At 40.2% G+C, this 26,240-nt stretch overlaps 1 protein-coding gene across 1 annotated transcript in view; it reads left to right on the top strand.

Annotated features, from left to right (window-relative positions):
* Positions 1 to 26,240, top strand: part of ADAMTSL1 (ADAMTS like 1) — a 365,777-nt gene that overhangs the window by 243,962 nt on the left and 95,575 nt on the right. Inside the window, exons 10-13 of the mRNA XM_086629918.1 lie at positions 11,075 to 11,125; positions 15,162 to 15,366; positions 16,646 to 16,793; positions 20,778 to 20,862. Coding sequence (XP_086486044.1) covers positions 11,075 to 11,125; positions 15,162 to 15,366; positions 16,646 to 16,793; positions 20,778 to 20,862 — 489 coding nt within the window. The remainder of the gene's footprint in view (positions 1 to 11,074; positions 11,126 to 15,161; positions 15,367 to 16,645; positions 16,794 to 20,777; positions 20,863 to 26,240) is intronic.

Here is a 26,240-nt window from a genome sequence, read left to right as displayed (position 1 = left end):
GATCACAGTCAGATTTCTCATGCATAAGAAAAGGAACAAAATCACAAAAACAATCAGTCCTTTGTTGCACTGATGCCCCTGAACTTCAGTGGAAGTCAGTCTGCAGCAGCTCACAAGCCACAAGCATTTATTGGTGTAAGCTAAACCCTTTGGTCCTCTTGTGTGGCTTTGCTAAAAGATGGTTAAGTGCAACCCAGCCAGCAGGCATGAATGCATGCCCTAAAGCCGTTTATTTACCTGCTCCTTTTCCTTTAGACTAGTTTTGCACCAAGTTTGATAAAGCAAATTCAAGCGAGCGTCACCTAAAAAGTTGCTGTGGCCATTCAGGTTACTAGAGGTTGCCATAGGAAAAAGATATCCTAGCCAGAAGAAGAAGAGTGCTTTAGGGATCTATGGGACTATTTATCCACCCGACTGAGGATGATTGCTTCCCAAACCAGGTACACCAGCTTTAGACTAGCTAGGCATTATCAGAGCAGAACTAATTATCAGAGCAGAAATCACTCCAAGCTTAAGACAGTTTTTACCTCTTCTTGAAAGTTTTCATTAAAGTTCATTGACTTTTCATAACTGAAGTTAACACTCAGCTTTCTTCGTTCCTGAAGACACATTTACCCAGAGTGCACGGCAGTTTATATTCCTTTGTTCTAGTAAATACATTTTTATTTGGAATTCTGTCTGCAGACAATTAAAAGCTAGAAATGTTCACATACAGTTTTAGATTTGAAGTGAAAATCTCCCAGAATTAAAAGGTGGAAATACCAAATCTTGGAATCCAACACTATCTCAGCTATATTGTACATTCTTTAAGTTATGTACTTTGTCACGTATTTCATCAGGATGTATTAAGGATATAATATTAAGAACGTAACTTCACTAGGGCTCTGTGAAAAGTATTTCCTGTTGAGCATGTACTCAGAAGTGATTTTTCAATTTGGAAATTGCTTTCCCGCAATGCAAGAAAAATATTTTTTGCTTTAACAATATTCTGTCAAGTTCAGTATCTGGCTTCTCTTGTTCTAGTACTTCCACAAAAAAAATACATATATTTAATTTTTTAGGTTGCTTAAATATATTAACGATTGCAACTAGATACCTTACTATAATAAAGTTCTTGCATATTTTCCTCAGTGATTTTCTCAGATCAAAAACTGTTTCTTTGAATTTTCCTTTGAATTGTTTGAGGCAAATGTCAGTAAAGTAGAGGCCAGGTATGATCAGTTAAGAGACCTAAATACGAATGTCTCAGAAAAAGAATTGCTGAAAGGCGTGAATCAATAGGGAACCTATCTTTCAGATTCACTTTTCACAGTATCAATGAGAAAGTAATTTTATGTAGAAAATTTATTTAAAAAAAAAAAAAGCCCAAGCTGCTGCTTTTTAAAAACACAGTTATGAGTCAAATATGTAATTTATCTCTGGAATTTTTACTATGCATATTTTCCATAATTTTCCTGATAATTTTAAATGACATATTCTCAAATGATAAGGCTGTGTGGTACATGGGAGGAAAGAGAAAAAAATAACAGCAGCTGGGCTGATGTCAGGAAGCAATTTTTGTTTTTATATAAGACATAACAAGGCAAAGTTGTTGATATAAAGACCCTGAAGGGAGGGAGAGTCATTTCGAAGTACAGCTATGCCTTCCCAGGGTACAGGCAGTTAAGAGAGAGGAATTGGCTTTTTGGAAACATCCTTACGGAATGCCAAACTGCAAATGATTATTTTCAAAAGTGCCTTTGTAAAGAATTCAAGAATCAACAACCCAGACAGAAAACCAGAGGAAATCTGTGGTAACTTCTGGAATCCTGATGCTTTCTTACGGTCAGGAGGAGGGTAGGTGAAGCAGAACAACGGGGTCAGGAGCATAAGCGAGGAGGACGTCTTGGCTCTGCAGCCTCTTTGCTGTGTGGGAGCTGCTCTGCTGTGCCGGAATAAAACGAAGTTGTTAATTTTTCCTGGCAAACCCGATTCCAGTGAGGCATAGCTGATTAGTGGTTGCTGACTGTTCCTATGGTGTGTCAATGATCGCCACAGAAAATAATCGTGGAAGACCACAGTGATGCTGAATAAAGCAACTGAGAGGGGTTACTGTAGGAGAGCTTACATTAAAATTTTCAGCAAAGGGCAGGCTGAAAGAAAAGTTTAAATGAATACCAGGAGTATCGTGTGGGCCTGCAATTAGTTGCCTCTTTAGGCTTAGTGCATAGAAATGTTTTAACTTTATTGTGCTTATTATGGCAATAATTAGCAGTATTGCTGGCATCGTGAGTAGCAAAAAAAGCCTGGACCGAACAAATATGGAAAATGAATCAACTTTTCTTTTTGCAAATCCAGTTTCTCACACACTCAGAGGAGAAACAGTGTGAAGAAGGCTATTAATCAAGCATATATAATTTATTCGTGTCCCTTTTCTGAGTTCAGTAAAGGTCACCCGCTCACCTAAGACAGGTAATTAGTGTCTCGCAGGATAGATGACATGTCATGACACTGAGTCCCTTTTCGTCCCCACATGCTGTCAATGCCCTGTCCAGCCTCTCTCATCAACCTTCTTTGAGACTCAGCTCCCGCCAGAAAGAAATGCACTGTTTATTTACAGTCCATTAAGATTTTACAACAGTCTGTACTTGCCTGGCAAATATATGTATAATGCCTACTGATATAAAGAGCGTCCTGTTCAATATAGTTCACTTCCTTTCTATGTGGCAAAATCCAACATTAAGATTTCACATATTTCGTTAATTGAAAATCTTTAACTATCCAAAACTTTATAGACTGGAGAATTTAGAGGAGACTTTTTTTTTAGCTATCATGAGTATCCTCCTGCCTGGTTTCCTCTAATGAAAGTTGAATGAAATGTTTTCTGCTTGGAGAAAAGGTCTGTTTAGATTTGACTTAACTGTGTGTGCTAAACACTCTACCTAAAAGAACCTAAAACGTCCTATAAGCTGAATATACCATTTCTTTCATAAAGTCTCTCCTCCAAAAAGCAATTTTTGTGAACATGAAAAAGGCTTTTACCTCACTCATCATTCACCTACTCACCAGGATGCTCTCTGGAGCAACATCAGTACTGCTTCTAGATTTCATCTTTAGCTTTTAAGTGACATTCCCAGCTGCACTGTCCTGCATTTTTACCAATCTCTTTTTTTTTTTGCCTATCTCTGCTACATGTTAACGTGGGGTTTTCTGAGTCATAAAAGATATACCGGTACTTTTACCAGGAGATTTCAATGGTGTATAAAGATTTCTAAACGCATCTTCAGGAAAGATTCTAACCTCGTGAAGCAACAGTCTCAAAAATGTCATATTGGCAAGCCTCTAACCTGTGGACTTCTTTTCATCACTGTGCCAACAGTGCCAGTCTGATCTGCACAGGCGAAACTCCTGGAATTTGCCTAGAGCATTATCTGTAATCCTGCCACCAGAAATAATGTTAGCACCTGTGGAAAGTTTGGGAAAAAATCTCTAATACAAGCAAGACTTTCAACACTCAGAGACCTGAAGGAATCTCAGATATCCAGTTTATGGAGTCCTCCAGCAAAGTTGCCAACTCCTCTTCCTACTCATCAAAGTTTTTCTTCTGGCGTTCTCACTTAACTATCCATACGGAGTGGTGGCAGAGGCAGACATCAGCAAAAAGAAACTTAAATAGAATTGTAGGTTTTAGTTGCTAATTTTTAGCTAATCTAACAAGAGCCATGAAGAACAAGTAAAAGCACACAAAAGGCTGGTAGGATATTATGGCTGTTCAGAATAACCCCGGGTAGTGACAAGTGCCCAGTGTACTTGGTGATGTGAAAGTGTGTACTGTTTCCTGGGCAGCAGTGCAAGACTGATAGCTTTTATGTATTTCCTTCAGACGAAAAGGAGGTAGTAATGAGTAAATGTGAATGATTAAAAAAAGCAACATAGAGTATCCTCTTAATCAGTAACAGAGGTCTCCTCACTTTGCTACAAATTGGCAGCTGAAGCAGGAAATTGTCAAATGCATAGTTTTTTGCTTGTTAACAGCTTCCCAAAAGGTATTATATTAGATAACAATTATAAACCAAGTGTCACAGCGGTGCGGTGCTCTCATTTTCCCTGCATTCTCTCTGGAAAATGAACAAAGCTGGAGTGTTGGTATGTTCCTGAAAAGAGGGGTTGCGCTTTCTGATTTATACAGTAGCAGCCACAGATCTGCAGTGATGAGACGGGTCTGAGACACAAAGATTTATTGTTATTGCCCTCAACTGGGACACATGATAGATTTAAACTTTGTTTTGAATACTGTTTCACATAAAATATCCCATAGTTATGGCAGATACTGGTTTGGTTTGGGTTTTTTTACAAACAGCTCAGCCTTTTGCAGGGATGTGAGGACACTGGTCATGACAATGCCCTTTCCTGATCTCTGCCTCAGGCAAATGGTCATTTCTGTGAATTTCCATTTTTATTTAAGTTCTGAATTTGTTACAAGGGGATTGAGAAAGCCTTTCTGCCTTGCAGTGCTCTCTGAACCTTGGTTGTCTTTGATTGCTGCGTTTGGTCTCAGTTTCCACAGCCAATCGTATGCATATAGAATCATAGAATCACAAAATGGTTTGGGTTGGAAGGAACCTTAAAGATCATCTAGTTCCAACCCCCCTGCCATGGGCAGGGACACCCTCCACTACATCAGGTTGCTCAAAGCCTCATCCAACGTGGCCTTGAACACTTCCAGGGATGGGGCATCCACAACTTCTCTGGGCAACCTGTTCCAGTGCCTCACCACCCTCAATGTAAAAAATTTCTTCTTTATATCTAATCTAAATCTCCCCTCCTTCAGTTTAGATCCATTGCTTCTTGTCCTATCACTACACACCCTTGCAAAAAGTCCCTCTCCAGCTTTCCTGTAGGCCCCCTTTAAGTACTGGAAAGCTGCTATAAGATCACCCCGGAGCCTTCTCTTCTCCAGGCTGAACAGCCCCAACTCTCTCAGCCTGTCTCCATAGCAGAGGTGCTCCAGCCGTCGGATCATCTTTGTGGCCCTCCTCTGGACTTGTTCCAGTAGCTCCATGTCCTTCTTGTGCTAGGGACTCCAGAGCTGAACACAGTATTCTAGGTGGGGTCTCAGGAGAGCTGAGTAGAGGGACAGAGTCACTTCCCTTGACCTGCTGGCCAGACTTCTTTTGATACAGCCCGGGATATGATCCTACAGACAGCAAGAGAGAGCCATTTCAGGGGAAGACGAGACATGAAGGTTTTAGCTGTCAAAGCAGAAGGCAGAACAAGCCTTTTCCACCAGCACAGTTGAAGTTGCATGTGCTAGAAAAGTGAGACTGGTATTAGCAAAAGCTATGCTGTCTGCAAATGAGAGAGAACATCAGTCAACAAACATCAGTCATTCTAACTGTATATTTATGGACGGTAAATTTTGGACAGTTCAGAGTTTACCGAAGATCTATCAAGACTGCTGGAAAAATGAGCTAAAGTGTGAGCTAAAGTGATGCATTATGCATGAAAAAACTGGGGGGAGAAGTTTAGGAGGCCAAAAACAATTCAGAGCAGCAGGAAAGGAACTACTGAGTAAGTTTTTAGGAAGGCTGAATTGGAAATAGTGATACATTCGAGTAGAAATGGCAGTACGTATGCCTCCAGATACAGGAGTTGTAGATGGAGAAGGAGCTGATAGCAGTGGCAATGTTCTGGTAATCATAATTGGGGTCACCTGAGTTCAAGAGCAGGATAAAGATGAGCTGCAGGTACTTATAATGCCTAAAGAGGCAATTTTCTTCTCAAGACAAATAGACAAAACGTTGAATTTTGGGCAGGGTAAAAGGCATTTAAATTAAGGTAGAAAATCTTTTTGTCAGAACAAGCAGGGAGGGTGGGCCAGGAAGCATTTGTCAAAAGTGCTAAAAGATGTGAATAGCAGAGCAAATTCAGCTCTAAGAAGACAGTTCATGTTAAAGAAAGACAGAAAGAAAGGTAGAAAGGAGCTGTCAGGATGCATCAGATAACAAACTGTAAGGTGGGAAAGTAGTTCTTGTACTTCTGTGAGCATCAAATATAGATATCTGTCTGCCCAAGATGGAAGTTAAGGGAAATGTAGTCTATTTAAGTCCTAGAAGACACCAAAACTGCAGCAACTAGTAAGATGGTCACTTACAGATATTATCACTGGGTTTTCAGTTGTTAATGTTCAGTAGTGGAAAATAACAAATTTCCATCTTTGTATCAAACACTGCTCATCCAAACCACCATAAAATATTAAACTGAATAAAAAAGAGAAGATTTTTAGTAGCATTACAGTCACTTTCCAGGAAGGAAGTACTTTTGCTGCTTCCAATTGATGACACTCATTTCCAGCCCTGTAAAAAGATTACTTTTTAGCAGTCTATGATAAGTCAGCCATATGTTTCCTAGAATTTGAAATCTGTACACCAGGAGCAAGTAAATTATTATTAAGGTGAAACATTGTTGTGCTGAACAGACATGCTACCTAAAGTGTGAGATTTTTCTGAAGGTCGACACGGAAGTATAGCTTTCTCAGCAATCTTATGCATTTTTAAGTAGGTTATTTAAGTATCCACTGACATTCTATTTAAAAATGTTTAGGTAGGGGTCAGTGGTTTTTCTCAATCCGTAAAGTATTAAGACTGTATAAAAGGTCTTATAAGTACAAAACACATGGTGATTCTTGAAGTGTCACACTGATAGAGTGCAAAGTGATAAGATGATCACAGTACCATCTGTATCTCAGGATTAAGCATAGTTGTCCAGAAACCAGAAATGTAACTCTGGTTGTAACAGAAATGTTACTGGTAACATTACTGGTTAACAGAAATGTTACTGGTAACATTACTGGTTAACAGAAATGTTACTGGTAACATTACTGGTTAACAGAAATGTTACTGGTAACAGAAATGTTACTGGTAGTGTAACTGATAATTAGGATACTCTTTACCTGCAAAAGTAGGCATTGAAAAGGCAATGTGACCTGTACCTGTGGTGTTACTGTAGATGTCATCTACCCCAGCTCTGAATGGGAATAGTGATAGTTTTACAGAGTAACATATGGGAACAGAGATACCATCTCTTTGAGAGCCTCGATACCTGTTTCTCAGGGCAGAGAACGTTCTTGTAGCTTCAGATGACAATGTCACACCATAGCATCTTCACAGCGCACTGTGAGGGGAGGGTGCAGCATCACACACGTGCCTTAGTGCCAGGATTTGAAGTGTCAAACTGGAGACTTTTTCACAAGCCTGTCATCTGCCCAGTGATAATCACACCTCTCGGGGAGATGCTGGCTCGGATGTTAAACTTGTCTTCTGTGATGAACTTTTTCAGGTCTTCCAAGTGTTTCCTTTCACTTACCAAACTAGCTGCCCACAGCCAACTTAAGCTGCTTCGACTTTTTATTTTGTCAAATGCTATTAATATCTTAGACATACTTCAGCGCATTGCTAAGATGGCATAGACCCAGCCATGAAGATCATTTACTCCCAAGTCAGACAGACTTCAGCGAAGACCTCAATCTTCATTGTTCGAGTCCCCATCAGGAGAGAGATGTAATGACTGCAACAGCCCGGGAATATGGGCAGCCCTGCGGCTGCAGCACTGCGGGTAGGAAGCCCCCAGGAAAACAGAGCCCATGGCAGAAGTGAAGGCTGTGAGCCAGAGGCATGTGAGGGTCCTGCAGGGCCAGGCACCCGCATGGCGCTGTGCGGGGGCACCAGCGCAGGAGCAGCGGGCGCCTCTGCCCACTACCAGCCTTGGCACATCATCCCCCTGCAGGGTCACACCACATTTTGGGAGGAGACGCCCTTTCTCTCTTCTGCCTCTTCTCCCAGCCCTATCTCAGCTCAGCAGGCACCTGACCCAAGAGCTGCAGGCATGCTGGAGAGGGAGGTGGGAAGGGTTAGCGCCATGTAAGAGAGAGGGTCATAGAGGAGCTGCAGGAGAAAGGTATTCACACCTACCATTTGTGCTAAGTGGGCATCTTAAGTAGGAAGAGGAGCTATCGGGAAAGACGAGGCCAGGCGTGACTTTCAAGGAACGCGGCTGTTGGCACTCATCCTGGGGCGAAGCCAAACGTTTGCAGAGATGGCAGACCTGGGTGCAGCACACCTGCCTCTGGCATGTGCAGATCCCGCTCCAGCTGGGCATGTGCCTTGGAAGAGCAACCGTGCTGAAGCTGCCAGCACTCAAGAGGAAAACAAACCAATTCGCGGAGTATATGACACAACTTGTTGGTCTGAAAGGCATGGGAGATTTCAGACACAGGAGAGACAACAGATTTTCGAAATAATTTGCTTTGTGTTCCTGCTCCTGCCAAAGCAAATTTGCTCTAGGTGTTGTGTGAACGAGTCTTGTTAGCTACTCCCAGCCAGAAATCTCAGTGTAGTGAAGGAATTATTATTATTGTTCGCTCTGTTCATTTAGCGCACCATCCCCTTTGATGGGTCTGAGTAATATGCAGTGAACAAAGCCTACAAACTAAATCTCTTCCGTCTCTTTATAGGAGTTTGATGGACTGATAGACTCATGGGATTTAAACCACTTTGTCCAGTCAAAAAGTATGAGATTCACCCAAGTAATCTCTAAGATGTTCCTTAAATCATTCACTTAGGCTTTTTTTAAGACACACGAAAAAAGCCACACAAGACTACCTAGGAGAGATGCAGATGACATTAATGGTACAACGACCATCTGCTGTTGTCTCGTATCTTCAAGCCGATTTTTATAGTCATAAATTAAGCCATTGTGTATTATTGTGGGGGTCTTTTTCCTCACTGTGTCGATAAGACTTACGTTACTGGGGATCATTATCTTGCAGTAACAGAACACGAGCCTTCAGTAGCACCTCACATGTGCACAAGGACAGTGTCAGTAATTCTGTGGAGCTCTATACCATTTACAGAAATGCGATTTATGTATGCAGAATTCTTTGAGGGTCAAACCTTTCCAATGACAATATTAACCTAGTACTTTGTAAATGTTATTTAATCTTCATAACAGTGTTTGGATGTGGTATGGTTGTTTCCATTGGAATGGCCGTGGATATTATGCATTCTAATGCATGTGGAGCTGGATTATGCATACAGACCATGTTTATTCGAAAGAAAACTTTTCTCATTGCAATGAGTGAGAAATGTTTTCAAATCTGTTTCTTTCTTATGCCATAGATGCTTTTATAGTATAATTATTTCATTTCGGAACTCGGTATATTAATGTCTTTTCCGACCGTTCCTCAGCAAGCTGATGAGCTGGAGAGTACAAAAGCCTTCCGAGTGGAACTTCAGCAGAAGTGGTAGAAGAATCAGGAAAACAGCAGAGATTCCCTAAAGCATATTCAAAAAAAAAACTCGGAAAAAGTCCCCTTCTGTCTTCTTAAAATACTAGTACACAATTTCTCATACTTCTCCAGGCATTTATCCATCAAGATAAGCCTGAAAAGACTTCTTCATTGGCCACACACTAAATGACCCATTTATCCTCTCTAAAGTTTCCCAGTGCCAGAACTGCCTCTCCTAGATGTTTAGATTTTTGTGGAGACAGGCAGCTCTGCAGAGATGCAAATATGCACATTCACGCAGAGGGCTCCTCTGCTAATCTTAGAGAGAGCTGTCTAGTCCCCATCACACACTCCCAGGGCTCCAGCAACTTCCCGCGCTTTAGCTGGAAAATTCCAGCGTGCTGACCTGGTGCTGACTCCTCGCTGTGAAAACACAATGGAATCCATTCTCCTAACGTGGACAAGTTATGCACATAAAAACCCTGTTGACTGAAAGGAGAAGAGAATGCTTTAGCCTTAGCATGACAAGACTCCTTTGAATGCTTACAGCCTTTTTCAGTGAACGGTATTGAGGATAGAGAATATTTTCCTCCTTCCCCCTCCTTTTCTCTTTCCCCCTCGCAGAAATTCGTAGCAGCATACCTAGCACTTCTCGTCTGTATAAGGCTCTCAAAAACTACCTTCATTCTTTTCAGCCAGGTTCCTCTCTCCGTAACTTGGGTAGGGATGCTTTTTATTATAATGCAGCTGGCATCCACTCTTCGATGGTTCTGCCCATCTGCCCCATCCAAGTCCCCTGTTGCATAGTGGCATTGATGAAACTGATAGATAAGGTGCTCTGAGATCATCTATTTTACATTAATAGATATGCCTGAGAACATGGGTAGAGTCACTCTGAGTCAGAACCCACAAAAAGTGGAAACAAAAGATGCAATTCCAGACCAGCAATTCACTAGACCCTGTAGTTGCCAACAAGCCAAGTGATTTCCATGTCACACATAGCTGGCATGATAATAGTTCAGATAAATACTAATTTCGATCTACATTATTGCCTTTTATAAACTTTAGATGTTCTATTATTTAGATAATACACAAATAACACTACAGCAAACCAAGCCAACCAGTCACGAAAACACCAAAAACAAACAAAACCCAACCTGATGTGTCACTCCTCTCCAGCTCCTTCTTTCTTCCAGAAAAACCCAAATAAAGCGGCAGGTTCTGAAGATGAATGAAATTGGATTAATAAGGTGGAGAGACAAGAATTGCAGATTTAAATTCTTGCACTGGCATTCCCTGAATTTCTAATCTTAACTCCCGAAAAAGCAGATGTCTTCTCCAAAGGGCAGAAACAACCATATAATAGTTTTAAAAGGGTTTGATCTAGAGCTGTTTGAAGCAGAAAGAAGTTCCCCTGTTGTCTTCAGCGCCTTTGGATCCAAGCTCCAAGAAAACATCAAGTGTAAAAATATTTTTTTTTTAATGGCAGAGAGTAACCTCATAAATTTAAATAATATTTGGATAACTCATTTGGTTCACCTGTGGTAATACATTGCTTCTTATTCGAGTAGTAGTATATTCATAAGAATAAAGTAGTAATCAGTGCTTTATTCTTTGAACAACTCAGAAACAGCAGGATAAGAGTATGAGTTTTGTTTTATATGTGATAGCAACTTAGGTAAAATATCTTGTTTGGTTGGGTTTTTTTTGTAATATTGTGTAAAAAAAAGTTGTATAATGTAATCATTTAGTGTTTATTTTATTATGTGTACCTTCTACTCAGAGGGTTGGCATTATTGTTCCTAACAGTGATGGATACAAGCAGATCATGCCCTATGACCTCTACCATCCCCTTCCTCGGTACGTAAAACAGTCAACCAGATGCTAAGATTAACAAACACATTTACTTCTTTTTTTCTCTTCTTTGCGTTTCTGCTTTGCTCTCAAACTAAGTTAACAGATGCTTCTTTTCTCTTGCTCTGAAATCCTGCAGGTTAACCTAGAGGTGTTCAAGTGCTAACCTGTTGTTATAAATTCTGTTGATGAAGAACTGAAATCATATTCTAGCTGAAGCAGCAGTGCAGACTTACTGAGTGTGTGGTCCTTTCCTTTCTCTCTTTCCTCACTCCCCAACCCCACCTCCTCTTTTCTCTCACACGTTTCCTTTTCCTTCCCTTTACTCGTCTCTGAACAGGGCTATAACCTGTGGCTTCATAATGAACCATCAGACTTTTCTCTCTCTTTCTCTCCAGCAGTGCTGCTTCTTGCATGCTTGTACATTGTGAGATTTGGGGTTTAGACGGTATCAGTGTTATGTTCTGATTTTGCAAATCTATGCTAATGCCTTCCCCAGGGGCATTAATCCATTGGCTTTTCTAAGAAATCAGAGATCAGGGCAGGAATAGAATCAAGGCCTGATTCGTATTATTAATTATCTCACAATTAAAATGTCTTTAATGTAAGACTTGAAATTCTCATGGAAGTAACAACATGAGTAATTACTCTTAAAGCAGGGCATAAGACTGGTGCCTATAAAAACATTTGGTAGCTGAAGGATAATAACCTTTTGGTTTTGAAATACTGCCTGGACATGCAACAGTATTGTGTTTTGTCTTATTCTTCACTAATTTATTGTGTCATGGAGCATGAAATCACAGAAAGACCGCCCCCTAGGCAGCTTGTTAGTCCCATCCTGGTGAGGAAACAACCTCCCTCAAGCCATGGTGAGGCCTAATGCCGAGAGCTTTCAGCATCAGTGTGCAAGCACAGAGCATTCACGTTCAGTCTCCAGCCAAATCATGGACCCTCCCCAAACCGTGAGTGAGAACACGAGGAGGAGAGCAGCTTGCGTGCCAAGCGTTGTGGCTGCCATTCATGTCGACACCCTTTATCAATCATCTGTGTCATTTGGATTAGTATTTTCTCTTCCTAGCTCAGTGCTTATGGTTATGTACACGCAGTCATTATCACCAAATGTTCGTGAGATACACTTATAAAATTTATCCCTGTGTCTAATTCCTTTTTTTCTGGAAAAATATTTCCTCTGTTCTTTATTAAAAAAACCCAACGTACACATACCTCCTAACCTCAAAAACTACACCTCTGTGAATGAGGAATATAGAAGCTAGAATTTTCATACAGAGTTTAACATTCTAGCTTTGAATAAAACAGATTTTATTTCAATTGTATACAAAGGGCATGTACATTGACAAAAGATGGAGAACAATTTTATATCAGAGGATGATTCAGCAGTACTTAACAGTGGAGGGATTGTATTCAAGGAAAAAGCATCCTGAGCTGGCAGTTAGGCAGAGGCTTTTTTACTGCTGAAGAAAATCCAAAATAAAGGATCAAAATGCCCTGAGGTATTTGACTTTCAGTAACACTGAAAGAAAAAAAAAAAAAATCATTCCCTTAAAATGATCAAAAGGCTGAGACTGTTTCTCAAGCTGTTCTGGATTATGGTCTCACCCCGTAACAGTCCCTTTACATCCACTCTCCCACCCGCACTTCTCTCCTTTAACCCCTGCATCAATTGCTCAGGCTGCAGCTGCTGGCTGGGAGCTCCACTCACCTTCTCCCCTTGCTGTTTCACTGCTGCTTCACCTCTTCTCCCTCTGCCACGCTCCTGTGTGTGCTACTACGAATGCATCAAGAGGGCTCAGGTCTTCCTCCCTCGCCTCCCTCGCCACTTCTCCAAACCTCAGACAGCAGAAACTGAATGGACCAGGAGGTTGGCATGAGACAGGGCCAAGTCAGGGGGATAAAAAGCATCTTTCCTCTGAACCTGCAGAGTTCAGACAAAAAAAGCCCAAATAAAAATAAATAAAAAAACAATCAACCAAACCAGAGAGAGTCTGATTGCATCATCTGTCTGAGAATGGCACCTAATGCCAGGGATGGAAGAGAGCGACAAATGCCCCAGGAGAAGTGGAGAGCAAATCTGAGAAGGTATCTTTGCAAGATTTCCCTTCTGCAATCCCTCAGCCCTGAACTTTATCACAAAGAGGGAAAGGTATGGTTCAGCCGATATAGTCCTTACTTTTAATGCACCACTAATTCCTTTCACAAATCGTCGACCAGTGTTGCACCCTTGGTACCTCACAAGGAGCTGTGACACTTGCCCTGACAGCTGTAGAACAGAGATACTTCACCTTCCTCTCTCACACTCATACAAAATCTGAGGATCAAACGGCTTGCCTAGATTTCGGCTGCTTGGTATTACTGGGGTTGCCTAAGGCATCTGGAAACTTGTCCCAAAGACTCCAGGGAATTCCCTGGTGCCACAATGCTTTTATGCCTGGGAAAAGCTGGATCAGGCTGGCTGCAGCAGTTTCTGCTGTTCATGAGTTTCAATTTGAGGCCTCTTCATTTAAGTTTGTGGTAGAGAGAAACCTCATCTCTATGCTGGGAAACTTGTTCAGCAGAGTCACAAGTAGCATGTTTGAACTAAAAACATTGCTAAAATTACCTGTTGGTGACATATATGGCTTATACTGAGCACACAATGATGTATATGGCATGGTGTAAACATTGTTTCACCGCTTCTTTGTGATAAGTCATAGAATTAATCAGTGGCTTTACCATTCGTTAACAGTTATTAACACAAGCCGTTTCACACTGAGTTTTATGGCACTTTTCACCCAGTAGCCAAGTGTGGGTAGTGCTTACATGTACTGGAGCTGATGACAAAAAGATGGGCTGATGTGATGAAAAACAGAAGAAAATATAAGCATTTTTCATACTGCTTAATAATCATGGTGATCCCATGATTGTTACTTAATAGAAATAATTTCTTTGCTTTAAGTAGGAGAACAAGAACCTCACCTTTCACTGTTTTTCCTTCTTGCCTGAAAGAGGAAACAGGTGGGGGTTTTTCTGCAGAAAAATTTTTTAAGTCAAAAAATGAAAACTTGTGACCAAAATCATTGCTTTGAACATTATTTCTAATGTCTTTATCAGAGAGAAATTTACCTTCATAAAAAAAAAAAGATTTTGTGGAATGTTTCCAGGTAGATAAAACATGCACACTTGTATACCATTAGGCATGCACAGGGTTATACAGGAATAGCCACACTGGATCAAGACAATGGTCCCGGATCCTCTCTGTGACAATGGCTTGAATATAAGAGAGGAAATACCGGACTATCTTGTGTGGACAGACATGTACACATATAAACAATACATACATTATTGTATATGCATCACTGTAAAAAGATTATTCTCAGAAGCATACATTGCTTTTCAGAACGTACTCATTGTTCTGTGGATTTGTCATTACATTCTCAAGTGGCAGCTGTAGAGGGAAGATGGTTTCTCTGTTCCTCTCACTGCCTCAGCTGTAATGAAACAAGGACCATGTGGTTTATCCATCAGAGGCCACGTATCCTATCAGTATAGTCACGTCTTCTTTTTGGTAATTTCCTGCCATCTTCTTTTTTTTCTCAACCCATTTGTTTCCCTGGAAAGAAACACTGCTGTTTCCCTGTCTGTTCTCACGAAAGGAGCATCAGCTTCAGAGCACGCTGAGATTCCAATGATTTGTGACAAAGATTCCTCAGAACATGACAGATTGTGAAGATGTGATAATCCTACCAATCAAATAAAAATAATTAATTTTAAAGTATTTATAGTTTCTGTGCTAGTAGTCACTGGTTAGTGGGAGAGGGAAGATTTCATATTACTAAATCTGTGACTTAAAGACAGCAGCCATGAGAGTGCTTTGCTGTTATGACCATTTAGGAAAAAATATATATTAGTAATTTTTACTACATCAATCAAAAAAAAGCCCCAACCTCTTGAAGGTAGCAATTCATGTGTTTGAGGGCTGTAGGTGGGGACAGGGGCAGCAGGGGTTTCTTTTCCTGATGCTTCTCTGTTTTGTTTTTTAACCCAGATGGGAGAGTACACCCTGGACCGCCTGTTCCTCGTCATGTGGAGGAGGCATTCAAAGCCGCAGCATCTCATGTGTGGAAGAAGACATTCAGGGGCATATCAGTCCCGTGGAAGAATGGAAATGCATGTATACTCCAAAGATGCCTGTTGTCCAGCCTTGCAATGTATTTGACTGCCCAAAGTGGCTTGCTCAGGAATGGTCTCCGGTAATCAGCTTAGCTTTGTTAGTTTTATATTTGCCGCTCCAGAAATACAACTCAAATTGTAGTTTACTGAGCTTGCAGAAGTAGGAACATTCACTACTTTCTTTCCTTATTACCATGACCACTGTTTCAAATTATGCTCTTTGTCTAACTGCAAAGTAATTAGTGAGGAATAATGTATTAATAAGATTAACATGATTAAGGAGAATGATGGAAAAATAAATCAGATCTGTAACGTTAATTAGTGACCTTCTACTAATAACAGACTGGGAGCATAAATGAAATGTACAAACAAAAGCAATAGGCATGTAATGGCATACCTTTATTACAACTTTTCAGCCATAAACTGAATATCATGAATTGCTGAGAAATTTCCAGAAGTATGTAAAGCTATACATGAATCTGCTCTTTGATGCTTGTAGTTGTCTGCTCCTGACTCACCTTTCCTTCTGTATGAAAGTAAACGTCTTTGAAATGTCTTTCTACAAAAGTAGAAAAGTACTTTGATTTTATACATAAAGACTTTATTTTGAATGTAGATTCTTACCACCCTAGTTTCTGAACAAATTAAGTGGGTTTTAGGAACTAAGCTAGTTCACCCACAGGTGGGGTGTTCTTGACTGATTGCAAAGTGTTTAGTGATTTCCAGATGAAAGGTGCTATCCAAGAGTAAAGTGATATCGGTAGTATCCACAGCCTTCCTCATTGTTTGGTAGTTTTGATCCTCTCCTGTGCAACCACTTCTGAAACAATCTGTACGGGAGGAAAAATTGACATACCTTACCAAAAATATATGAAAAAAGACTTAAGAAAGTGTCTGAGGGAAGAAAGCCCAAGTAGTTTCCCATTCTTTTTGGTGCCATGTTCCAAAATAGCTGAGTGCCACCTTTGTTAATCTATAAGCCCCAGTACTTTGTCCAAGCAAAGCAGAGTGGCTCCAGATGAAACTTGACAGGGTGTTACTGAGCATATCCAATATGGGACGGATGGCCACAAGCCAAGTAGCCAACACTGACAGAGTGACACTGCAAGAGAAATCCAGTGGCAAAATGTCCCAACCAAGTAAATGTACAAAGCAAAAAGGCAAAAATTTTGGTCAAGTTTATACCTTATCCATAACTAGCAAATACAATGAATAATTTATGTTGAGGGTTGGGTGTTTCTGCATCGTGTTTCGCTCTCTGATGCACACCTACTTCCATTGCATATTCCGCTTTTATTTATCACTCCTGTGATGTATCAGACGCACCTTCTTTTTTCTTTTTTTTTTTTTTTCCTCCAGTGCACTGTGACCTGTGGACAAGGACTCAGATATCGTGTGGTCCTTTGCATTGATCACAGGGGGATGCATACAGGAGGCTGTAGTCCTAAAACAAAGCCACACATAAAAGAAGAATGCATCGTGCCCACTCCTTGCTACAAACCCAAAGGTAATGAGGCAGAAGGATTCTCACGAACTTTTCAGAGTTTTCCAGGTTGAGTGGTTTTGTTTTGTTGCTAGTAGCACTGTTTCCACCTGCACTGAGTTGTAAATTTGCACCTTTAAGGCCTGCCATTCCTATTGCAGTCTGCCTGCTAGCAACTTGGAGTGAATATCAGCCCCTTCCTCTTTCTTACGAGCTCTGGGGTTTTCACTGTTAATTTTTTATCCAGCAGACCAAGCAATATAAATGTACATTTGACCATAGTGAAAGCAGGTTTGACCTCACTGGTTGTGTCTAGGCTAAATTTGCCCTGTAGTTTAAAAGGAATTCAACATATAAATAACATATATGCTACATAAATGTAACTATAATTTTAAAGTGCCTGTTCATAACTTGGAGCTTAAAATAGATCGGAGGCAAGCATTGCATATCCCAACGTGAAGTTCCTATTATTAGCAAGGCTGCAAAATTTGGCAGTTAGACTTGAAGCATCTTAAAGCAAGGAATACTCACAATTTGTATGGAAATGTTTCTTGGCTCAGGTCTCAGACAGAGAGTAACACTGGGGTAAATCCCTCACATTTTATTGAGAGAAGGAGCAAACATTTCTGCAGCTGTTTGGAGGTTCTTATAGGATGGGAATGTTAGAAAAAGTCCTGGAGACTGAATTGGATTAATGGACAGTGACCAGGTGCAGCAGACACAGGTATTCTACAGTTTCCACACATACGTGAGCGTGCATGCGTTTGTGTGTGCGTACAGCTCTATTGATATAACCTCTGTGTCTGTATGCTGACAAACCTGTGGAAACTTCTGGGCTACAGCAATACAGACGAACTTAATTTCCCTAAACTGGAGACTTAAACCCCACTATAAGAAGAATTCAATTCGTTTTAAAAAATTAATTGCTATCCTGATACATATTAAGACCACTTATTATGAAGCCCTGTGAAATAAGAGTGACCCATGACCTCATGCCGATCCAAGATGGAACAATGAAATTTGGAATTTTAATTTCTGTGCTCAGTGGCCGATGATGGGCGCACTTGCCAAGTTTCAAGATTCCAGTTTATCCAGACCATGAGAATTCACTGTGTCTGCCAGCCACCAAAGTGGCGAAAACCAGACATGGGGCCTCTGGGGAGCAAGGGGTATGTTTGCACTGTATTTTACTGGCCAACATGAGCTCACTCTGTCCACCTTCCAAGATGAAAAATAAAAGACCCTGTGACTGTGTCAGCATGACTCTGAGCCTCATACGGAGATTCAGTGGGTTTGGGCTCGGTTAGTCGGTTGCTTTTTCGGGACTTTATCTGTGTGTGGTGTTCAGAGCACAGGTAAAGCAAGATCCTGTCTGCCTGCAACATACACTGTAAGTAAAATGCAGTAAGACACCAAAAATTCAAGTGTTGCAAGCCACCCACAACTGACTTCTGCCTAGGGAACTTAAGAAGGGTGGAGGACCAGCTAGGAAAGCTTAGCTTGCCTGCACCTGTCAAGAAGTCTATTCCAATGGGGCTTGCATGGGAATAAAGTAAATTGCGGTTTGCTGGAAGCCCACTCTTGCAACAGAGTGGCGTCTTTACCCTGGATAAACTTTTATGCTGCCCTTTGCAATACACACCATGATTAATTTCGGATTGTACAAAGTTATGTCTTTTTTTCTGTTTTTCCCATGGGATGGAAAGCCCTATGTGAAGCATACAGTTTTGCTTGGGTTTAATTTTACTCCTCATCTTGGTTCTGCAATGCTCTCACAGTTCTCCCTCCATAATGGAAGTGGTAATGTTTCAAGACCCATGTATCTGAAGGCTGAATCGTGCTTTCAGAAGAGAGTTAGACCAGATGATATCCAGAGGTCTCTTCTGATTCAAATTATTCTATTTATATGCTGGAAGTTTGTCCTTTTTATTTCCAAATCTAGAGCTAGAAATTAGGAGTAGTAGGGGTAGCAAGTATCTCTTCTCTATCGAAAGTCTTAGTCTTAGACTGCTTTTTCCTTCTGGAGGCGCATTAACGTAAAGCAGAAAAACAATCTTCCTAGCTGACTGAAGTAGCAAGACAGAAAATGTGGAACTACCTCTTCTTATAACACACTGTGCTAAATAGAAATAGAAAGCAAATAGTTCATGTAATTTATTTCATTTTAGTTTATTCAAGCACTGACACATGTTATCTTACACCAATAATGGAGAATAATAGGATATCCCTGGCTTAAGTAATGATTTTCAGTTTTAATAGAGAAGATGTGTTCACCTAATAGAATTTTCTGTGTAATATAGGATTTAAGTGTTTTTACTGGAACTGTTTTGTAAAAGGAGAGATTTTACTTTAATCTCCAAAGGTAGAAATTACTCCTTAGCTTATGTTAGGAGTGTTTTTTATCCATTTTTTTGTCAAAGAACACTGTACAACATCAACATTTCTAATCCTCTAACTCATTTTATGATGTAGATGATAATTAACTACACCTCTAAAAAAGAAAAGTTATTTAAAAAGTCACATAACAGGCAGCAGTACACAAGAGTATTTTACTTTTTACAAGCACTTGCATCCAAGCAAAAAAGAACAGAAGTAAGATCTGGCTTTCCAAAACCCATAAAACAAGCTGCAGAACATATAAATAGAAATATCTCCTACATATTTTGGATAACATATGCAGTAAAATATAGATTAAACTAAGAGCTGTGCTGGCAAATATTCATCCTTAAATGGCACTAATAAATATGTTAAGAGTAAGAGCTTGGCAAGCTGTTTCTAAGAGAGAAGCACAGTAACTCTATTACTGTCCCTTTTTCCTCAGTTAATAACTTGCTACAAGGAAATTTTCTTGACTGAAGTTGCAGTAGCTGTGAAACCAAGTTGTAAGTTGTTCCTCTCTGATACGACTGACAGATGGGAAGTTTTGTGTGCTTAAGTGCAAGGTTCACTGTTTTGAACAGCCGAGTCACAGATACCTCCCGATCGTTCCGAATGACGTTAACCTGCTCCCGTTGGCGAGCACAAATCCGTGCATTATGTAAACTCCAAAGGCTTAGGTGATTTGTGAGTGGCAAACAGGTCTGGCCCCGGCTCTCCTCAGTGGTCCGACTCTTGCTCCCTTTCATTTGTCTTTCTTCCGCTGACCCTAGCCCAGAACGTTTTGTTGAAATACAGAGCTCCCTCTCAAATTATAGTGCCAAGTTTGCTCTCGCTTTATGCCCCTGTGGAGCTAAACCAGCTCCACTGCCTTCAGCTCAAATACTCCACTTTGACACCGCATGAAAGTGGAGTTTGGCTCTCGAAGCGGCATGGCCCTGCGCTCCCCAGAGCAGAGCCGCTCGTTACGCCGCGCGCACATCCTGGAGGGGGAGCAAAGCAGCTCTGCTGTTTTCCATCAGAAATGACAGAAAAAGTATCAACCTCGGTTTTTCAAATCCGTGTAGCTGATGAACTGATAGAGTTGAAAAGTATAGCTGGGCCATTTTATTACGGTTTCTCTGTTTTATTGTGGTATCGCTCGTCAAATCAAGGTTTTCTTCCTTTTTGTAATCTATAAAGAACAAGCTTAATGTGTCATCTGAAGTTCTAAAATTTAATGGTAAACACAGGGATTTTATACATTTTGCCTTTGCAGTGTCAATGGAGGCCTATTACACTTGCAAGACTCCCTCCAAAAAAATACTTTCCAAAGTGCCTACTTTTACAGCCCAGTTGCATAGTCTGAAAAGTGACTTAATTTGCCTTTCTGGCTTTGAAAAGCCATAGCCCCATAGCCCTTCTAGCTGCAACAGTGAACTATCTGACCATATAACCTTGTAAGTGTTACAGTCCAGGTGATGGAAGAGTTTTCCTGTTCTTCTTTCTCTCTCTCTCTTTATTGTGCTCCATCTCCATGAGGACGAAGGCACACATGTGTCACAGCCCTGCTTGATGAGAGAAGGGAGGCTGGCACACATAGCAGCGTTACTGCATGCTTCCTATTTTCACATGTTTGTATTTGTCCCATAGAGAAACTTCCTGTGGAAGCAAAGTTGCCGTGGTACAAGCAGGCTCAAGAGCTGGAGGAAGGAGCAGTGGTGTCTGAAGAACCATCGTAAGTCTTAAAAATTTGTTTATATGTTCTCATGGTGTGGGGATCCGGGGCTTCCGCTGAACCAACGGAGTCTCTTGAAATTGTATTTGTCCTTCATTAGAGCGTAAAGGTTAAACCCAACCCTGTGGAAGTTTAATGGGCTTAAGGCTGTGTCCAACTTAGGTATGAAGAGACGGAATTCAAGAGGGCAAATGCAGATTTGAATTGAACAAATATATACATGTTTTGTTTAAGGTCATTTACAGTAATATTACAGTAAGAGTTTGTCTACCCATGTAGTTACATGTTCCCCACTACCACTGTATCTCCACAACTCTGGACCTTTATTTATTCTCACAATACCCCTGTGAAGTAAGAGATGAAATACACTGACGATTCCGCCTCGCCTCTCCCCCAGGAAGAGTGTAGTAGCAGTAAATAAAATGAATTAGCTTGAGTAGAAAATAAACTAGAAAACTCAGCCCCGTGGTTTGGATTGCCTTGTCATGACTTACCTCATCATTTCAGGGATTTTACCCTCCCTGCTTTTCTAGCCGTTTCATGATCCTTGCCCAGCCACCTTTGCAAGATGGATCTCAGTCATCACCTTGTACCCTGTTAGCAGCTTTTCCTTCTGCTGCAACCCCTTTTGGACAGCAGACTGGTTTACATACATACATTCACAGTCCCCTTGCACTAGGGCTGCCTGAAATGGTGGAAACTGTACATTTTCCTCCTAAATAGTAAAATTAGCTCATTATGTCCCTTAACTGTAGCTTTTTCTTTTTTCTTTTCCTATTTGTTTGTCTTCTGTTTTGTGACAAAATTACCATTGTGTTAGAAATAAGTGGAGAGCATAAAAAAGTTACAGGTAATGCTGAAGGATTTCAGGAAGGAAGGAAAAAAATATTGCAACAAAAAGCTGGGAAAGAACACTTCAGTTAGGGTTGATACCTGCCTTTTTAATGTATCGGTAAGAAAATCTGACTGTATGAATCTGACCTGATGTAGCAAAGTTCTTCACAGAGTGCTATAGAAAATGTAGTTTAGCAGTTTCTGCATGTGCTTCATTTCATTAATAGTAGGACTGGAGAAGAAGTTAGAATAATTAAGGAATTTAAAAACAAACTCAGATTTTCATTCAGAATTAAGTTTTATTGTCATTTATGGATAATTAGTCTTCCTTAGCCCAATAAAATTGCAATGAAAAGGAAGCTCAGTAAAACTGGTGTACCATACAAACCTTCAGCAATGAGGCTGAGAAGCTAAAAATACTATTATGATTATGTTTTGGATTTTTTGTTCTGGAACTGTGCTAAATGCATGCTATAATTGTAACTTCTGTACACAGCTTTAATCAATATCCAGTTCCTCATGGCTGAGCACATAGTATTTTTTATTGCCACTGCAGCTCTGTATTAGACTAAAAAACATGGATCGTTATGCAATATAATTGCAGTTTTGGCATAGTTAATCTGAATCGAAGTCATTTGAAACTGGAACGTTAAAATAGAGCTAGCGATATATGTAATAAAGTCCTCAAAATAAAAAATAATTTTAATTCAGCTGCCATATGCATGCCTAAATGCATACGTACACACACATACATATATACATACACACATTCATGCACGCATATACAAACACACATATTCATATGTGTATATATATACTAGTAGCAGCTATTGCAGGTAATATGAGATGATCAACAGTTTTCAAAGTTTCACAGACTTTGTAGGTCAATTTATTCAGCGTCAAAATCTAGAAGATTCAATATTTTTGAATATACTCATTTTTCATGTGTAAAGTGCAGTTTATTTTTTTGTGATTTTTCTTATGACTATACTAAACGACTTGCATTTATCAAACTGCAAATAACCCCTGGAAGCATACATTAAAAAAGATGCATTATCAGGAATCATACTGTTATGTGGTCGTATATGAAACAATTTGTTACACTAAAATTTTTTAGATAAATTTTGTGAATGCTGTTGACAGTATGGTAGAAAAAAAGCATAATAATATATATATGAGTATGTGTATCTTTAAATAATAACAAGAAGGGGTTTATGGAGAATAGGCATAACCTGCAGGGAAAGATGCAGAGGCTTTTGTTTGTCATGACATCTATTTTAGTAAAATATTTTGGAAAACCTTATGGATATATTACTTTTGATATTAAAAGAGACCTTGAGACATATAAAGGGAAAGGAGTTTAAGAACTTTGAAATGTTTTATGTGCATCTATGACACCTCCTTACTTTATAGTTCCACTGCTGTGCTGCAATAAAGGCCCTACTCTGCAAAGAATCTTTTTACCCTATCTCATGCAACACTTCAGTGATACCGGTGGGACTAACACATCAAAACAGTGGGGCACAGACTAGATTCATTCCGTCATGGAATGACATTTTGTACATTTTTTTCTCCCTGCAAAGCACAACTCTGGGAGCACTTATAATCTTTATTTTAGGCTAATGAGTAATCAACATGACATTAAATTAAATTATAGATTTTTATATGCGTTGACTAACAGCTAAAATAAAAGGCACACAGTCAGGGTCTTTATGCAAACTTTCCCAAAGCTTAGAGATATCCATGCCTTGTGTTTAGTTTGGAATGACTTCTAGTGATAAGGCATGAGACAGAAAGACCAAATAAAAACTTAGAATTGTGCTGAAAGGGCCATCCGTGCAATCCCCACCTGTAAACTATAACAGCCATCTGCAGATTTTTCCAGAATATCTAATCTGTTGACAGCCAACCTGAGCGGTGAACTTCCACATTAAGTTCATTTGGGTGCCTCACTATTACTAGCGTTTTTCATTAACGTCAAACTTTAAACAGTTATTCATTTCAGGTCCTGGTTATTAGACTGAAAAACTCTATGTAATGGTATAAAAAAAGAGATAAAACATTCAGAACTCACCAAGATACAATCAGCAATCAACTTTGGTGCCAGTTTGATAGCATCACTTCTCTTCGTTCCACTGTATAGGTGTTTCAAAGACACCAACTAGTTGAAAAGCAAGGTGTATCACATGATAATGCACCTTTCAGCCCGTGTTTTCTGCAGATATGCAGAGACACAACGTAATACTCCATGGCTTACCATGCTGTCAGATGTCGTTCTATGACCCATACATTTTGGCTGACGAATGAGCAGTCCAGAGTGTAGGTGCATGCCAATTTGAGGGCTGAAACGGTTGAGGGTTTTTAAACGTTGGATCAATCACTAGCTGGTGTAAGACAGCACGTGATGTATCCAGTTGTTCTACTGACTGTGAATTTGAGTAACTGAAACACAACCATCTATTTCTTACTGTCCTATGCCTAAGCGTGTTGTTGTGTGTTACTTTGCTGTAAATATTTTCAGAAAACATACAAGGGTTAGTAAAAAACAAGCTTAATTACTTGCTTCTCCTTCTCCGAGGAAGCCATTTCTTTTCTCTGATTCAGTAGAGTGGAGCTGGCTGAGCAGGGTTTGAGGGTAGGAGTTGAGCTGCGCAGCCAAGATGGGATTTCTTTGAGACCCCACTCCTCTGCTCAGCAGGCAGGGAATGACAGACAGAGGAGAGGTAGAATGGAGGGGAAGGAGGGCACCTGTAGAGCAGGAGGAACAGCAGAAGACCTCCAGTGGCACGGTAATCCGGGTGCTGAAAAGGTAGTGTTGTGTGTTCATCAGCACATTTGCTTGAAGCTGGAGTAATGGAACTTTCTTCAGAAAAGCTATGCTTATGTGATTTTCCTATTCGCTCTATATCAGTGCAGTAATTACCAATTTCATGACTGCGATGTCAGTAGGGACTCATTCTTTTCCTATGCTTCATCCGAGGCTCTTCTCGAGATTTCTTATGCCTCCAAGTCACTGCCTACAGAGAGGGCAATCTCCTCTACAGATAGGGTCATTCTTTGTAGATAGAAGACCATTCTTCCCCTACCACTGTCACTCTTTCTTCATTATCATTCTTCAAGTAGAGAAAACAAACCCCATCTATAAGCAACTCTATTGTCCTTCTCAAAGTTTATTTTTGATTGGAAATTTAAAAGCCAAATCTGGAAATTTTCAGCAGAGCTCTTCTATGCATTGAGTTCTCATATTTGTGAATCTCTATATTGCTGTGTTGTGACTTTTGTGACTTTCTATTGAATATGATTTTTTAAAATGAAATTGCATATTGAGTTATAAAGTTACACATTTTTTTTACATTGTCCATCCATCTGTAATTTGCAATCAGTCTCTCATGTGTCCTGCTAGAGTAGCAGATGCCTCATTTTCATTCCATCTGCGTATAGTGCCTTCCATTATTTATTTCTTCAGGAATTTCTAAAGGAAGCAAGTCTTACAGTTTAATTTTGTCTGTATATGTCTATCTGTCAGTTGCCTTCCTCTTCTCTCAGTAATGTCTGAATTTGTTCCTATTAACTGAATTTGACAGAGGTATAAAGTTATCACAGGGAATTTTATCCCTCTGTCAAAGTTGGTTGATATTCACCAGGAAATTCAGTGGTAGTATTGTCCACATATCTCACTGAACTAAATGACTAGGTAGAAAACAACACCCTAAAATTCCCCAGTTGAAGGAAAAATTTCTAAAGGAGTTCGGTCCTTAAAGGATACCAGGGAATCCACTTGGGCACTCAGTCTTCAAATACAAATCTGTGTTAAGTCAGTCTTCATCAGTTCTGCTGCTCAAAGAATTAGTCATAACAAGTTCAGCCACTTGCAGGCTAGAAGGGACAGTTGTGTTTGTGTTGCCTGACCTGCTGCAACCCTAGATGGGGTCAATTAAATATTAATTGCTGACGGGACTACTATGAAATACTCTAGATTGGTAAGAAAGTATTGCAATCTTTGTTAGGACAAAGGTTTGAGGTGAGAAGTCCTTGCTATCTTGAGTTGTCATACATATTGTTCTACAGCTGTCCATCTCTGAAGCGACCATTGACTAGGCCTCAGAATTATGTCGTCTGAGGGAGAAGCCACAGTACCTTTCTGTCTGACCTCCTTCACTGGAGCTCATTACACCAGCACAGCATGACGGCCGGAGTCAGAAAGAGCAGCAGTCACGATTAAAAAAGCATGTTTTTTTCTATGTATAATGAGATTGGTTTTATGGGCGATGGAGGGGTTGTTTAAAAGATTTCTGTCTCTAGCTCTTGAAAAACACTTTTGTATGTTAACACCATACCCAGCCTTTAACATACTGCCATAAATAACCCTGGTGCTAGCCGTATAAAGACGAGGCAGGGGCAGTGGGAAGAGGGCAAACAATAATATCTGGATGCCAGATGGCACCATCGTAGTGATGGGGGCGGTTCAGGAAAGAACAAAAGGAAATTCCTAACATGCATCAGTGGGGGGACAAAGCCCTCAGGGAGCTGGATATGGACAGAGA

This window comes from Tauraco erythrolophus, chromosome Z, assembly GCF_009769465.1.
Source record: "Tauraco erythrolophus isolate bTauEry1 chromosome Z, bTauEry1.pri, whole genome shotgun sequence".
Lineage (NCBI taxonomy): Eukaryota > Metazoa > Chordata > Aves > Musophagiformes > Musophagidae > Tauraco > Tauraco erythrolophus.
The sequence above is the reverse complement of the archived record's forward strand: the minus strand, read 5'-3'. Positions and strand labels throughout refer to the sequence as shown.